Source organism: Saccoglossus kowalevskii, chromosome 9 (genome assembly GCF_978046115.1).
Source record: "Saccoglossus kowalevskii chromosome 9, keSacKowa6.1, whole genome shotgun sequence".
In the NCBI taxonomy this organism is placed as follows: domain Eukaryota; kingdom Metazoa; phylum Hemichordata; class Enteropneusta; family Harrimaniidae; genus Saccoglossus; species Saccoglossus kowalevskii.
The window spans coordinates 19,055,594-19,073,995 of NC_140649.1; the positions used below are offsets into that span (position 1 = coordinate 19,055,594).

Here is an 18,402-nt window from a genome sequence, read left to right on the forward strand (position 1 = left end):
TTTCAGCCATCTTAAATTGCATTATGTGCACTTGTATGAAATTATTTGTGTGCAAAGTGAATGAAATCAGTAATTCAAGTAATTTTTATTATTTCTTTGTTGTATGTCCTTGTTTGAAAGTACTTGATTTAAATTGTATGTAAATGTAAATGTCTTTTCTGACTATTAATAAAATACTGCACATCATCATATTTAACATTTGTTATCGGTAATAAGAGATGGCCCAGGTTTACCTTACGGGCAGTAAATGGTTGTTCCAATACGAAGGTGAAAGAATATGTTAATAAAATAACTTATGGGCAATGTTAGAGCAAATGTGCCAGAAAGGTGCATGCTGGGTGGCAAATATTACATCACAGTGTGTCAGTCTATACAGCCAAAGGCAAATATTTTGTGTTTGTTTGTGTTGTATCATCACTTGGCATTTGAACGTGCTATGACACCAATCATTCATATGCACATTCGCATGAACGCCAATTAACAATACAAGTTATCAAAGAATACTCACAGTGGTGCAACTGCACTCACTACTAGCTTTTGATTCAATTATTGTATTTACAAATATTTATAATAAATTTTTATTTCCTCTATATTATTTCCTGTCAGAGTAAAAACACTAACCTTTTCACAACCAGTTCCCTCTTTTCATAACAAATTCACAAAATATTCCCTTTTATATTCTGCACTTTCCTTCAGAATATTTGGACAAAAATAGCCAAATGTTTAGAGTAAAAAACGAAAATTAACTCGAATTTTGTCTGTTGGCTACAAAATTAGGGTTCATTACCAGAAATATTTAAAAAAAAAAAAAGCAGAAAAATGTTGGAGAAAGACTGGTGGTAAAAACACTAAAACAAGTTACAACCATAATCGTCTTACCGGCATTTCCTTCCAGGTATGGTCTAACTTTGGAACTTGATAATCAATTTCCTTTTTCTTTGCATATATACAAAATAGTTTTATCACAACTCCCAGTAGAACCAAAAAGACCACTATACCAATTGGCGTCAAGATGTAAGGCAGAACTGGAAAATACAATTAATTAGATTGTAGATTGTGCCCAACAAAACAAGAAAACAAAGATAGGCAGGGAAAATAATCTTAGAATCAGGTTGATCTTTCTTTTGCTATCATTATTGTCTGACAAATTCTACAATTTCTACATTGCAAATACTTCTACTACAACATCTGGTGGGAACAGAAAGTGCATATAACCATTTTCAAATGTAATTTTTGTACCCAGTGTGTATTGCCAACAATTTCAATAAAAACATGCAGCCTCTCTTTTAGCAATGCACAGTTCAATTAGAGGATTGAAAATATCGTCATGAAATGAACAAATCTGGTACCTATCTGTATAGTATCAAAGCCATCGGACTTGCGATTTTCAAGAAAAAGTCAAAAATATCACTTTTTACCAAAAATGAAAAGAATATTCATCAGAATTATAGAATTTAAGATGTCATCACTTAATGAACAAATCTAAGAGAGGTTTACCCAAGGTACATATAGTTGTGGTTTTCAAGAAGAAGTCACAAAAGGGTAAATCAACAAACAATTTAACATAGCCTCCCATCTTATTGTGTAGTCACAGGTTGAAAGGTCATGTTAAGCTACAACATACTCGTAAGCAAGAAAGCGAGTTATTTGACCTTTTCTTAAAATCAATTTTCACTATAAATTAATATGACAATTAGCTTTGCAAATTTATGCTGCCTGTTTTTATTCCAATAATCATGAAGCTACAAATATCTAATATAAGAGATGAAAAACAATCACATTTTATGAATTGGTTTGACTTAAAATCATACATCCATCATTCAAAGCAAAAAAACCCAACCACCCACGCACATACCCACCCCCTCACTCACTTCAATTCTACGAATTGAGGAAGTTTCGTTTTTGGTACAACGAAATTGCGGTTCAGTGTTTCTATAAATAAATAAAAACAACAGATTTCAACATAGCAGATAGAACAACAGAGTTATTCTAATTATATTGTATCTGTGCCGAACTTTGTCTTTAGATTGTGCAAGTTTTCAGTTCAAATTCAGAAAACAGCTTTTTCATTTGTTAGCAACAGCTATTAAAGTTGCAATTTCGTAGTAGTTTAGTGCATGTAATTAACAATTAAAATATATTATGCACTTATTACGAGGATACTGCAAAGTATGCACGAAGACAGTACAGCGAGAGTATCGACCGACGCACAACGGATGTTGATGCGACCGCCTACTGTCTTTGTGCATACTTTGCAGTATCCTCGTAATAAATAACCTTATTATTATACACCTCCAAGGAACACATCATGGGAATGCCGAAATCCAAAACAGTTAGAACAGATTTAGCAAATTTCTTTGTGTGAGTCCGGTCAAACCCTGGAGGCAGCCATGTTTGTTTTTTATTATTATTAGAGGATGCTCATGTGCATATAATCGTTCAAAATTTTGAATTCAACATTTCCTAATATGGTAGGATGAAAATACCCTATTCAATACCGCAAAATTACGCCAAGCTGTATAATAATGCTAATTATCAAAGATGATTTTTGACAGCTGGTTTTAATAGTTGATTAATCAGTCATATTCAAATGTTAAACTCTGTCCTACCCATGTCTAGTTTCAACACAAATGAAAAGCTAATTGTTTTTAATGTTGCATGTCTAATATGATAAGAAAATATTTTTTTTTAAATATTTAGGTTGCTGTGAACAACCTGATTAACCCTTAAATATAATTTTCCAATTTTTCCAAAACAATTTGATCAAGACTTGCATAAGACTTGCAAGACAACATAAAATATATTTATTTGAGCCAAAATTAACATATCAATTCCCAAAAATGCATACAATTTTGACAGTATTTAGCACCAAAATGGTGGTGGGAATAATTATAGTGTTCAGAGAATTAAAAATTTAAAAACTTTCTTATTCCGTGACAAAATCAGAAAGACAGCACTGTTTAAATTTTAGATAAAAAACCTACAAAATACCCTTTAAAAAAAAAATTGAACCTTGTTTCCTAGTACAATTACCGGGGTACTACAACTACAATTTCCCGGTACATGTATTATACAATCTGGAAATTCATCGAAACAAAGGGAACTACTCTTATCTGAGAACTTCGCGTGATACCAAAACAAAGACCAGCCACAAGAAATATAGACCAGTCCATTTTATCAATGTAGGTTTACTGTAATGTAGGTTTACCTTCAGGATTATAGCATACAAGTGGTTCAGGTTCCACATTCACGACAGCTCCTGCCTGTCCCTCAGCACTGATTGCTTGCACAGTACAAATGCCTGGTACACCTTCATTAATGTTATCACAGTCTGCTCGTATCCTGGTTTCATTACTTTCCACAATAAGTATAACAGGTTCAGAATTGATCTTATTCCAGCAGGATACTTGGTATGTCATGTCAGTTAGAGGACCATTAAGTCTGCAAGACAAAATACAGTAATTTTATAGTAAAATTTAGTTGACTTGAAAGCTAATTTTCATCATTATTTAGAAGTTCGCTCAAAAAAAAATGAAACTTTGTACATGCATACTATTTAAATGATGAATGATGCTAACTAGTAATATTGTGCATATTTTTAAAAGCACTAAAAATTTGCAGAGTGAAAGGTCGTCTTTCAAAAAAAAGTTTTCAGATATCCCAATTTTCCCTTCTTCATAATTTGAAACAGCCAATCACAAAGAATATTTAAAAGTTTTAAAAAATCCAGTCCCAAATACAACCATCTTTAAAATAAACATGTTAATAACATTTACCGTTCTGGGGGAGACCACACAATTTCAATAGTAGAGGAATCTTCAGCGGCAGCGATAACATTCCTAGGAATACCAGGAGCTGTAACAAACAACAACAAATATGAACCTCCATTCAGACAACTGTCTAATCATAAGCTCCAGAAATCAAAGCCATTGTCAAGGTTACCAATTAAACAAAGTAATAATAATAATAATTTATTTCTTTACCCATATTTGTTACACATATGAATATTTATAAACACTGTTGTAATGAAAATTGTCATGAGTAAAAGGAACCTGAAATATCTACAGAGCTAATCGAGTCAGATCCCTTGTACATGTTTTTATAAAAATTAAATATTATAGTGACATTAGACACTGAAATAGTAAAACAAATAAAAGAAGGAAAAACGACATACCAAATTTTAATAATACTGATAATATGTAAAATATATAAACAATCTTTTCAAATATTCTAATAATAGCTTTTCTTATATTTTAATTTTAAAAATTAATTTATTTTACATTCTCAATGTAATGGGTAGACTGTTCCATAATTTTGGACCTAAATGAGATATTGAAAATGTACCGATTGTTGTGTTCATTTTTTGGGATTGAGATATTATTTCTGTTTTGTTGTCTCGTATTATGATTGTGTTGTTTCCATTAATAACATCGTGCAAAAACATAAAAATAATATTAACATAATAACAACATGCGCATATTAATTAAAGTGTTGCGATATGGAGCATGAATCAAATGTTCAGAAACTGTCTAATCGATTCAATTTGACAAGTAGGTATAGTGCACTCTAACGGTTGTCAATGTCTGTTTATAGTTAAATAAGATATCAGCAAAAAATAATGCGATGGTTATCCTGAATGGTCATAGAAACAAAGTAGACACCAGTGTGTCACACTACAATAATACAGATACTGAAGGGAAAGACACATTACTGTAAAATACTTTATTTTGGCTGGAATTGATTTTCGATACAATATGTTTTTGGGTGTTTTGCATGGAATTTTTTTTTTCACTGATTTCTGACGAGTTAAATGTGAAATATAGGAAAAACGGTATATTCACTGGATTTTATTTTCACTGAATCGTTGCTTCAGCGAAAATAGCGAAAATGAATTCCAAGCGAAAATAAAGTATTTCACAGTACATGTATATTTAAATAACAAAAAGAAAGAAAACCCACCTCCAATCTCAGTTCTTACATATATCGGTGATGAATGGTTGCCACATGGTCCTGTTGGTATCTTGGATTCACTGCAAGCCTTCACCATCACCTTGTACATCTCAAACCCACATAGATCTGAGAATGTGACAGTATATGCTGTGGATTGCATATCTATTGTGGGACAGTTGGAACTATTCAATGGGACTACTGTGATGTCGTAGTAAGTAATGACAGCATTCGGTTCTTTTGGCGGTTCCCACATAATAGCAAGTTTTGAAGCAGTCACAATTTGTACTTGCAAATTCACAGGTACACCTTCAGGTGCTACAAGGAAAAAGAAACAGGAAACAAGAATATATTAGCTATAAACTGCAGTTCATCTAATGTTTGAAGAACACTCAATGAATCATCATGTTTCATTCATAACCAAAAATATATGAAATTTCATACCACTGGTTAGGAATAGTAAAATATTTAATAATTTTATAATATCGAATGTAACTAAGGTGGTTGTCGCAATCACATGCATTCCATATGCACCCGATACTATGCATACTGCACTGTACATTCGAACACATGCAATATAAAATATATACGAAATAATTGGTTAATATTAATAAAGCAGGTTGAAATAAAAGACAATGCTTACGTCCTTCGCTGGTTCTTGTAGTCACAATATTTGTTGCCTCGCTTCCTAGACCTTTATTATTAAACGGCAAAACCCACACTGCATACTCCGTATTTGGACGTAGATTAGTGATGTCATAGTGACAAGTGGATGCACTGGATTCCAATGATTCAGGATTGAGTACAGTATAGTTAACTTGAGATATTGTCTCATCTAACGGGAAAACAACATGTTTATTTATCGTTATTATGCTTATTTCATCGTATTTTCCATAAATTACAGTGTGCTGAAATTTGGCAGTATCCATGGGTAACTGCATCCCACTTTATTTAAGGAAATGAGAATTCCAATTATGCAATATTTCCAAGATGACACGATTGAAAAAAAAAAAGGTCATGAATCATCATCTTGCTCAGTTCTGGGTACCCACATACTCCAAGGTCACATTAATCAATTCGTATAAGAGATCACTGTTCCGTACTGTGCATATTTTGTAATTTTGGAATATTTTGTTATTTTGTAACAGAACACTACCGGTATAACAAAAAAGTAAAACAAATCCTTGTCAAAATAACGAATATATAATCTTCATCTATACCTTTCAAACTGCAAGTACCAGTAAGACAGGCATAGCAGGACAATTAAAAAAAATATAAGCATGCATTGCAAGACACAAAAAGTACATACTTTTACATGGGTATTTCTGACCAGAGATGTTACCATTCGTGACATGAGGGCAATATTTGATGATATAGCCCCGGATAATTCCATTTCTATCATCAAGGCATGGAGGGATCCAACTGGCTGATAAACTGTGCGGATTAGTCTCTATAGAATGCAGAGTTAAATTGGTTGCAGGACCATTCGGTTCTACAAACACAAAAGTAATTGTAAGTAACATAATTTGAAATAGAATACTACATAGAGATCAATACTTCATATAATAACAGCTGTCTTGATGTAAAAATGGACTTGAATATAATAAACAAAGGTAGAAATTATTTATGGTAAACAATAAAATGGTCACCATCTTGAGTATAAGGGTGATAAAACCAAAAAAAAACAAAAAACAACATGAAGTCATTGTCAGATACAAGTATATGGATCTGAAACTGCATTTAAAAATAAATATGGCCGCCAGTGATTTCTTTAGGTGCAATCCAAATACAGTAAGTGTGTCTTGTTAACCTGAGATTTGCAAGACTTTGAGCTGGCCAACATTTTACTGGCATGTTGATTTCCCATTTGAGAGCCATGTTTTGTTATCAAGCGTAATCAATGGTCTTTAGTTACAAATTCAAGGCCATCAGCCATCAAATAAAAATACATGTACAAGAAGAATATTATTATAAATAAAATCACATATCTCGTTCCTAAGTTTTAATGCATGAAAGATGTATGCAGCCAGTGGTTATAAAATGTCCGAATTTTGAGAAGTAACAAGTTTATAAATTTATCAAAAGACTGGGTATTATAAAATTTATTGGATAAGTATGAGGTTTGCAATTCATGGTAATATGGGCAAACAATTTGACATATTCACTGGGTTTTAATTTAGTGCATTTTCCAGTCAGTGAAATAAGCAAAATTAAAACCCAGTGAATAATTAAGCCTTTTACAGTAGATAACTTTGAACCAAATGCACAATAATATCTTAAACTCATAGTTGCTGTCGACATAGGAAGTAAAGTAAGCAAATAACGCCGAATAAACGGCAAGGTAAAGACTATGTCTAATTATAGTAAATACGTACTGCGTGCGTGACTCGAACCGGCGCTCGCGTACGGCACCTAATCGCCTAGCTTAACGCTACTACACGTCTTCCCCTCGGCCACCGGGCATCCCCAATAAAGGATGCTTAATAACCGAGCTTATTACGTGCAGAGAACGTGAAACCCGTCCACGCGATACGCGCCACACAGCATGGCCAGAATGCGGCAAAGGCCTTCAGATCTGGCTGTAGTAGGATGGTGAAAGTAATGGTACAGCATTTTAACAGTGAATAAGTACTGAGAAATAATTTTTAAACTCATAGTTGCTGTCGACATAGGAAGTAAAGTAAGCAAATAACGCCGAATAAACGGCAAGGTAAAGACTATGTCTAATTATAGTAAATACGTACTGCGTGCGTGACTCGAACCGGCGCTCGCGTACGGCACCTAATCGCCTAGCTTAACGCTACTACACGTCTTCCCCTCGGCCACCGGGCATCCCCAATAAAGGATGCTTAATAACCGAGCTTATTACGTGCAGAGAACGTGAAACCCGTCCACGCGATACGCGCCACACAGCATGGCCAGAATGCGGCAAAGGCCTTCAGATCTGGCTGTAGTAGGATGGTGAAAGTAATGGTACAGCATTTTAACAGTGAATAAGTACTGAGAAATAATTTTTAAACTCATAGTTGCTGTCGACATAGGAAGTAAAGTAAGCAAATAACGCCGAATAAACGGCAAGGTAAAGACTATGTCTAATTATAGTAAATACGTACTGCGTGCGTGACTCGAACCGGCGCTCGCGTACGGCACCTAATCGCCTAGCTGCCTAGGTGCCGTACGCGAGCGCCGGTTCGAGTCACGCACGCAGTACGTATTTACTATAATTAGACATAGTCTTTACCTTGCCGTTTATTCGGCGTTATTTGCTTACTTTACTTCCTATGTCGACAGCAACTATGAGTTTAAAAATTATTTCTCAGTACTTATTCACTGTTAAAATGCTGTACCATTACTTTCACCATCCTACTACAGCCAGATCTGAAGGCCTTTGCCGCATTCTGGCCATGCTGTGTGGCGCGTATCGCGTGGACGGGTTTCACGTTCTCTGCACGTAATAAGCTCGGTTATTAAGCATCCTTTATTGGGGATGCCCGGTGGCCGAGGGGAAGACGTGTAGTAGCGTTAAGCTAGGCGATTAGGTGCCGTACGCGAGCGCCGGTTCGAGTCACGCACGCAGTACGTATTTACTATAATTAGACATAGTCTTTACCTTGCCGTTTATTCGGCGTTATTTGCTTACTTTACTTCCTATGTCGACAGCAACTATGAGTTTAAAAATTATTTCTCAGTACTTATTCACTGTTAAAATGCTGTACCATTACTTTCACCATCCTACTACAGCCAGATCTGAAGGCCTTTGCCGCATTCTGGCCATGCTGTGTGGCGCGTATCGCGTGGACGGGTTTCACGTTCTCTGCACGTAATAAGCTCGGTTATTAAGCATCCTTTATTGGGGATGCCCGGTGGCCGAGGGGAAGACGTGTAGTAGCGTTAAGCTAGGCGATTAGGTGCCGTACGCGAGCGCCGGTTCGAGTCACGCACGCAGTACGTATTTACTATAATTAGACATAGTCTTTACCTTGCCGTTTATTCGGCGTTATTTGCACACAATAATATCTTGATTTAAAACGATTGGCACTCAAAGAGTTAAAGGAACACATGTAACGGGATCATTTTTAATATCTAATGACAGTCTAGACACAGACACTATGTATATCTTACCTGACTCCTTGGTGTACATTGTAACGGTGTGTGAATTACCACCAAAACCCACACTATTCTTAGCTTGTATTTTGAATTCATATCGAACAGAACTTTTCAGGTTGCTTACTTCATAATAGAATACTGAACTGTTGACTGTGATACGATGCCTGGAATACAAATGCAATTTTAAATATTGTCATAAAAATCAAAACTTGATTGAAGTGAATATGTACTAACCATGACAGTTTAAAAAAAAAAAAAATTTTTGTTTTAGCAAATTGGGTAGGACATGTAATAATGAAAAAAAAATGGCTACCAGTCGGTCATTTGGATGGAATCCCAAAAGAAAATGAATGCACTAGAACTGCATCAAAAGTGATGTCACTGACACGTTTGAATGTAATAGGCTCACATATGCCTGAAAAACAAATGTGGCTGCCCGTTGGTCAAATGTAAATGAAGTAAACGAAAAACAAATTGTATATAAAGCAGTAAGTCTCGTCTCTGTATGAAATTGGTCAAGGCATGTCAGAGAAATGATACAAAGAATTGAAACAAAATTGAATTGATATTCTCCACCAATGCTTGGACTAGCAGAATTGGACGAGACATAATTACCCAGAATGCAACTTACCACTGTTGTTGTTCTCCACCAAAGGTTGGACTAGCAGCATAGGACAAGACATAATTACCAGAATGCAACTTACCACTGTTGATGTTCTCCACCAATGGTTGGACTAGCAGAATTGGACAAGACATAATTACCCAGAATGCAACTTACTGCTGTTGATGTTCTCCACCAATGAGTGGACTAGCAGCATATGACAAGACATAATTACCCAGAATGCAACTTACCACTGTTGATGTTCTCCACAATGGTTAGACTAGCAGCATAGGACAAGACATAATTACCCAGAATGCAACTTACCACTGTTGATGTTCTCCACCAATAGTTGGACTAGCAGCATAGGACAAGACATAATTACCCAGAATGCAACTTACCACTGTTGATGTTCTCCACCAATGGTTGGACTAACAGCATAGGACAAGACATAATTACCCAGAATGCAACTTACCACTGTTGATGTTCTCCACCAATGAGTGGACTAGCAGCATAGGACAAAACGTAATTACCCAGAATGCAACTTACCACTGTTGATGTTCTCCACCAATGGTTGGACTAGCAGCATAGGACAAGACATAATTACCCAGAATGCAACCTACCACTGTTGATGTTCTCCACCAATGAGTGGACTAGCAGCATAGGACAAGACATAATTACCCAGAATGCAACTTACCACTGTTGATGTTCTCCACCAATGAGTGGACTAGCAGCATAGGACAAGACATAATTCTTGATAGCACCATTTGGTCTGTCAGGCTCTTCCCAAGATATAGCAATTGTGTCTTCAGAAATAGATTTCACATCCTTTATCTTCGGTTCTCCAGGAGCTGTGTTATAGACACAACATGCTAGGTAAACTAATATATGCATAACTGCATCTATCTTATCACATTGATGCAAATTTAAGCATGTGACCACTTTGCATATTATATAGTTATATGGACGAATATTAAAAGTATTATGGCAAGGCACCTTACCCGTTGTTTTATCAACAATACGAATTCCTGAGAGAGGTGAAGTGCCAGCATTATTGATAGCCATCACAGACACATAGTATGATATATATTTATCCAGCCCTAGAAGAACAAGTCATTGTTAATGGCATAGTCCCCGTTGGAATTAGGGGAAATGTTATTCATGCCAAAAAATGTAAGTAATATGCATAGTTAGTAATTGAGAATCAACAGAAATTACCGGTAGATGTATTAAATTACTCTTCCAAATTCGAAGTATATGGTACAATTTGAAGAGAAAAACCCATGTCAAAGATACGTTTTGACATAATAATAGTATGGTCAAAAAGTAAGATGGCCGCCGGTTGGCCATTTTTGATCTGAACAAATATAAATGAAAATGATTCCTAAGCCTTGGAATGGCTTCTAGTTGGCCATTTTTGATGCAACTGCAAAACAAATCATCACAAACATGTACATGTATAATTTGAACAAAAAAGCATGCAACAAAGCATGCATTAGATACCGCAATTTCAAAAAAACAAAATTGCTGTCAGTCAACCATCTTGATTTAAATCAGTAAACCAGTCCCAGATAAAGCATTAGGCACATGCAAAGAGTGAACAGATTTGGTCCACAGGGTTGTGAGATATAACTATGGATGGATGAACAGAGAGCGAATTATAAGTCTCCTTTCAACTTTGTTAGAACAGGAACTAACAAGTTATTGAAAATGAAACAGACCTCAATGTGGTGCATTTGTCATGGGATCACTGAGGAAAAGGTTGTCATTCCAGACATGACTAAAATGTTCGCTAATCCAGCGATATTCAATGAGATGAAATAAAACAAAAATGAGGAGCAATTACCCAATTTCATGAATTGAATCAACTGAAAATGTAGATATAGATAAACATAGATAATTGTACTATAACGAACTCTGACCTGTACATGTATGTAAAGCATACATGCATATCGTCGTTTGTTGATGAGGCTATTTTTTCAATTACTTTGCATAAGCCAAAAGATCTGAGCAACCTCAATAGGATGATCTTGTTAAACTCACAAAAGCTTTAATAACCAATCAGAGAAGGCTTTATATACAGTCATGATTGGACTTCAATGCTTACACACAAATGGCATGTTCGCTGTATACAAAGTTTTCGCTGATTGGTTGACTAATCTGGTTATTTTAGATCACACAAACAAGATCTTCTATAGAGGTTGTTCAGATCTTTGAACGCTCACAGTCAGGAAATTAAAACAAACAGATTTAAGAATATCAAATAAATTTAAAAAAAATATGACAACTATGAAAAATTTTTTTTTTTTTTTTTTTTAACAATGAATAAGATCTAATTTTAATCAGATTTATTCAATCCATACCTATGATAGTGTATTCAGTGTCATTATTTGCTGGAACTACTACATTCATTGCATCGTTCATTGGATTATCATGATTTTCCTGTTTCACAGAAATGTGGTAACTTGTGATAACGCCATTACTGTTTCTTGGTGACGGTGGCTGAAATGACACAAATGATCGTCAATGACTACAATTGAACTCTATTATGTGCCCTAACTGTCATCCCAGGGAGTTTAATCTTCTGTAATATTAATATACTTTGCATCTATCAGTCTTTTATTTTTGGCTTTTTGCACAATTAACTGTAATTTGAACGCAAATGCATATTTTTCACAATATTTCATGCTTACTGTCCATGATATGATGACATCACGTTTGTTGTTATCCCGGGGGATTTCTTGAGAAAGATATAACTTTACACCCTCCGTTGGCGCTGAAAAAAAGAAAAGAAACTAAGAAATAAAAATTCAAGTAATTGTATGTGATACTTCTATAGAGTCTAAAGTCTAGATGTTTATTCATAACTCATGTACAGTGTATTTCTTAATACAGCTTTTGCTGCAAGTCACCCATGTGTACGACTCAAACAAGAACAATTAACTTAAAGGGCTTGAAAATTAGTATAGAGTATCCAATTTAAAAAAAAAAAAAACTTAAAATATTGAGAATATTTCCAAAGGCATCTGATTGGGCATGTCACTTCCATGCCTTTTTTGATTTTCATGCCTATAGCCCCCCAAGATAACTGTATACCTAAAGATACACCTTATAGAGAGGATGTTGATACAATAGATGAGTATTTAACAGTGTGAGATGTCATGTGCAAACAAACAAAGAAATATTTAAAATCTTTCTTGCTCAGTTAGTGTTTATGTTAGATATTAGGTTGAGAGTATAGTGTATACACTATACTCTTTTTACATAAAATCTTTGAACGCCAAAGTAACTTTTCACAAAATAAGTAAAATCATTTTTTTCCCATGTTAACACCACCAAGTAAAAGTATCATTCTCATATTTGCCATTGCATATTCTTTAAAACACAGTAGGGTTAAACAGTATTTACTACATGTATATACAGCAACAGTTAAATACAAAGCAGTATTTTCTGAGAAAGTAATAATTCCATATTCTTAAAAGAAGCCAGTATAAACACTACAGTGTTGGACTGTGAAATCTGTATTAGAAGCAGCGGCTTCTATTAAAATGATACAATGCAACAGAGGGGATGCGGCTTCTATTAGAGCATCTACACATATGAGGAATGGTAAATGTTTGGTTCTAAATTGTTCAAAAGAAATGGGTGCGACTTATATTAGAGATGTTGCTTCTAATACAGATTTTACGGTAGTACCGATAGTAGTAATAAGTTTCCTTAATGCAGTGTAAAATTTATCGGTGATCTTATTGTAATAAAGTGACAATGTTTTTATCCTTGATAGTACGTACAGTACTAGTATTATGTTTCACCACCAGATTTTCTTGCCCAAATTCTTCTGCACTTTTTTTTTATATTCTTCAATATTTCTGGAAATAAACACCTAATTTTGGAGCCAACAGACAACATTTGAGGTAATTTTCAGTTTTCCCTAAAAAAATTAGGCTATTTTTTCTGAAGAAACCTGCAGACTACAAATGAGACTATTTTGTGAAGAAAAGAGGGAACTGGTGGAGAAAAGGTAAAACATCTAATATAAAAGTGATATCGAATAATATTATTTTTTATGACAACATTGTTGGTAGACATATTCATTATAAAGCCTGTCTTCTCTTCATATACTTATAAATACATGTACATATAAATATTCATATACTTATAAATATTCATATACATATAAATATTCATATACTTATAAATATTCATATACATGTACTTATAATTATTTTCAGTGATATATCGTGTTATTAAAGTCTCAGGTGTAGAGTACCGTTACTAATAAGACATAATACTTAATTTCAGTTATTACACAGTTCCATTCATATCTACTGCAGAATTTCAGAGAAAATGTTGGACTCGTACAGACAGACAGACAGACAGATGTCATCTTTTAGCCCTCTTTTTAGGCTATGCGTGAACGAGTACGAAATGTACATTATGTTGCAATAAAATTACGACGAGAGACAATTTGGCTTTCAAAGAGTTGATTAAGATGCATACAATTTATCGTGCACAAATATTAACACTCGGTGCATAATACGGTAATATACATTGGTTTACATAATACCTGCTTCCTTGGTTCTTGCTGAGGACATCTCAGACCAAGCACTCCAATGTCCATCAGTTCCAGTAGGTTTACAGGACACTCTTATGTGGTGTAAAGTATAGGGCCTTAATCCATGAATTTGAAATTGGGTTTGTCTATCTAACTTTAGGGACTAACAAGAAATTGAAACAAAAAAGAAAACAAAACAAAATTATAAAAGTGAATAGCAGTCCTGTACCTGACTCCAATGTACGTCCAATGGTAATTGTCGACCACTCACTCCAGTGACCATCGACTGCTGTCGGCTTTGCGGATACGCGTACAAAGTAGCGAGTGTAAGGCTCCAGACCTGTGATAGTGTAAGACTTCTGTGCACTTGCAGAGAGCTCCTAACAGGCAGAAGTTGGCAGCACACCAGACAAATAGAAGAATGAAAAGAGCAGAAAAAGAAAGTGTATCTCTTTGTTAGTGGCCCGAGAAGAATGCTACCAATTATGTTTATTAGTAAACAATGCATACAATTGGACTGTTTTTTAAATTTATATATTAAATTTTATAGATATTTAAAAATTATTACATAATATAACAGAATATCATTATCTTTTGCCGCCATATTAGAATAGGGCATTCAATCTTAGCAAACCTACTTTAATTCGGTTGCTATGCATGCTATTAATGATTCTGACATGCACTTGCTAAACTAATAAAGAAGAAGTTTAATTTAATTTAGGTTTGGTTATTCAAGGTTAATTTTCTAAAACTAAAACAAAAATTACACTATAACTGGATTACTTAATATCTATAATCATTACTCAGATCAACATGGTTCTTATGATTTGAATACATGTCACAAAATTGAGTTAACTACACCATTATCTTTTGACTAGTTGGACCATTTGATTCCTGTCAACACCCTTTTCACCCCCAGACTTTCTGGAAATGAACAATTTTTGTAGACAACAGGAAAAATTTGTGTACATTTTTTTTTTCTCAAAAAAAATTGGCTATTTTTGTCCCAATCTCCAGAAGGAAAGTGCGAACTATAAATGGGACTATTTTGTGATGAAAAGAGGAACTGGTGGTGAAAAGGTTAAAATGATGTTTGATAGTGTAATACCGGTACTTTTTTTTCCCTCTAGCAATTCAACCATATGGCCAAAAAATTACCACATTCAAATGTTTTCATCTTCCAAACTATAAACTGCACTTTCGACTTTTTCTACATTTTTCAAAACTTGTTTTCTATTTGAATTTTTAAGGTTACGATCATGTTTATAATGACTGATACTAATAATTAAACATCACAAACATACTGTGGACTACTTTAAATTCGCTGGAATTAATTTTCACTGAAAAGGCTTTTTGGGCGTTTTGTATGGAATTCAGTTTAATGTGAAATGTAGGGAAAAAAGTATATTCGCTGGATTTTATTTTCATGGAATCATCCCTTCAGTGAAATGAAATTCCAAGCAAAAATAAAGTATTCTACAGTAATTTGATTGTTTTTTCAACAATTCAAAAACTATTTGTTGATAGTCCAATTATTGGTTGGATTAGAATAGCTCAATATGGTAAATGGTTCAGAGTATATAAATTGAAATTATTAAATATTGCACCAGAGATAAAAAAATTCAAAATAGCATTATGCAAATTAAGACATTCATTTATCAAAAATAAAAAAAATTGTGTGAAATGGAATCTGAGAAAACGTACCGGTAAGAGGTATGGTTTTAAATATAGATATTGAAATTGAAAGTAAAAATGGAGGACAATATTTTTCCAACATATTCCAACCAAAATTGCCCATATTTGTATATTTTACTACATGTTTTGATAGCTTTTGTCCAGATGGTCATAATTTCCAAGGAAAATTTGGGTTTTATTTTGTGAAAGGCAACAAAAAATACTTCTGTGTTGTTTAGTAAATGGCAACCATTTTATTACTGTGTTCAGAATATTCTTGCATGGCTGACAGAAATACCATATAACAGTATCCCTGTAGTAGCCAAAGCAACACAATAACAGACTGAAGAAACTGACTTGATGACGATATCATTTCATTAGGAGTGATATAAAAGCACCAAGTTATATTTAATTATATATGAATACCCAAGAAATAGAAATATTAATATGACTTCCATCATGCATTGTCCATATATGGATGTCAAAAACTTATTTATAACCATGGTGATAAATTAAGAAGATAAAATAAATAAATCATGATGATTTGCTGTGGTTCGACATTATTTTAATAACTCTGTACAGCAGGGCTTGCAACGTAAAAGTTATTTACAAGTCCTTGTAAAAACAAAATAACAAGGCCTTGGTAACGGTATCTTCTCTACATGCGCAGAATTTTAGCAGTGGGGTTAATTTCAGAGTTATCATCTTATGATAATATTAAAAAACGCTGCAAATCTCAAAATATCTAGAATATGGAGACACATTAATGTATTAAAATAAACTATGCTGATTTAGCAGATAATAAGTTAATTTTTTTGTAAATCAACCTTAAATGCAAGTTATCGCAGAAATAGATACATGTAGCCATCGGCTTGTTTTCGTCGTGTTTTATACTCTTTCATAATTACGTCCTGTTCCTCTGATTTATATAACCATGGTAAATGGAACTAGAGACAATGAGAGAGAATAGAGCACTATTTGAGGGCGAATACAAGTCTTGTGGTTCTCTCGCTTGGCATTTTTTATATGGATCAAGACGAGTACATATAGGTTTTGAAACCAGCATTGCCGGTACATATCACATCAATGTGATTATTTAAAGGGGCACTTCCAGTTAAACCTAATCTCATAGCAAATTTATATTCTAGATTAAAAGTACAATGAATAACAAAAGATAACATAAACAATAGTGTCCCATGGTTCGCCTTTAAGTAATGGTAGTTGAATTTTCTTCAAATCACCACATGTTTTTTTTGAAGTCAAATCGAGGAAAGTTCTAAAATGTTTCTTTCTTTATGAATTCCTAAAATACCCATTAAAATTATCATTATTCACCACCATAGTTGTTCCAGTCAAAATTTCTATGAAACACGTACATGTTGTATATTTTATTTTCATTTATTTATTTATTTATTTATTTATTTATTTATTTATTTATTTATTTATTTATTTATTTATTTATTTATTTATTTATTTATTTATTTATATATTATTTATTTATTTATTTATTTATTTATTTATTTATTTATAAATAAATAACTTCTTGGTTTGGGACAAAATACAGTCATGTATATATAAGTTCCTGCAGAAATTGATAAACAATTTTGTCAAAAAAGACAAAGTTATTTTTGGCTAAAAAGGTTATTAATAATGTCTACCAAGGCCAATACTGCTATCATAGTTACAGACATGTGGTTCCACCATATTGGATTTTGCAAAGGATTGTGGGATGGAAGCATTACAAAAATGCCAACAATCAGGAATAGAAATTCAAACTGTAACAATGCGTTCTGGACATGTTCAGAGAAAATAAATTAGCTTTTGAACAAGCTTTTTACCATTAAAGATACCTTGAGTAGCTGCATAAATACCCAAAGACGTTAATAAACTGCAAGCTCTCTTATACAGAATGAAATATTTGATATAATTGATATAATTGATGATGATTTAAATAGCTACTTCTACATGCATATAAATTTATTCAATGGATAGAATTCCTCCACATTTGGCCGTACCTTGTAATCCTTTAAATAGCATTGGGGGGTAATAAAGAGGGGGAGATGAAGTAGAAAGCATGGATAACTGTTAGTGAACACAACGAGAAGACTGATGCAGCAAATATCTCTTTTGGTAAATAGTGAAAAGAGGCCGTGAATTGAAGAACTAAGAATCAAGTAGAATCACATTAGGGGGGCCGCGTTTCACCTCAAAGAGTTGGGAGAGATTAAAAGTACACAGTAAACATAGATACAAAGCACAGTAGAAGCAGCACGCAGTCAATAGGCAGTCGCACTGTGACGTCATATGTTATACGTTGGCCAACGAGTATGAATATGTCTGATAGCAAATGTCGGTCATCGATCAATACCTCGCGATCTGCTGTAACAGCGTTGTCCACAAGTCATTTTTTATTAACAGGAACACGTAGATGTATATTTAATATCAATGAACATCACCGTTCTTTTATCTTTAATTTTTTTTGGCAAATCAGTCACTACGCACGCATATGCGGGAAAACGTA

General features: G+C 33.9%; 1 protein-coding gene across 1 annotated transcript in view; it reads right to left on the reverse strand.

The window, feature by feature from the left end:
* LOC102808882 (tyrosine-protein phosphatase Lar-like) overlaps positions 1 to 18,402 on the reverse strand; it is a 130,767-nt gene that overhangs the window by 6,820 nt on the left and 105,545 nt on the right. The window contains exons 7-19 of the mRNA XM_078012118.2: positions 14,420 to 14,587; positions 14,220 to 14,370; positions 12,346 to 12,428; positions 12,016 to 12,154; positions 10,654 to 10,752; positions 10,350 to 10,503; positions 9,070 to 9,218; positions 6,257 to 6,439; positions 5,591 to 5,782; positions 4,960 to 5,265; positions 3,777 to 3,855; positions 3,209 to 3,441; positions 880 to 1,025 (exon numbers count right to left, since the gene is read on the reverse strand). Of these exons, the coding sequence (XP_077868244.1) occupies positions 880 to 1,025; positions 3,209 to 3,441; positions 3,777 to 3,855; positions 4,960 to 5,265; positions 5,591 to 5,782; positions 6,257 to 6,439; positions 9,070 to 9,218; positions 10,350 to 10,503; positions 10,654 to 10,752; positions 12,016 to 12,154; positions 12,346 to 12,428; positions 14,220 to 14,370; positions 14,420 to 14,587 (2,082 nt within the window). The remainder of the gene's footprint in view (positions 1 to 879; positions 1,026 to 3,208; positions 3,442 to 3,776; positions 3,856 to 4,959; positions 5,266 to 5,590; positions 5,783 to 6,256; positions 6,440 to 9,069; positions 9,219 to 10,349; positions 10,504 to 10,653; positions 10,753 to 12,015; positions 12,155 to 12,345; positions 12,429 to 14,219; positions 14,371 to 14,419; positions 14,588 to 18,402) is intronic.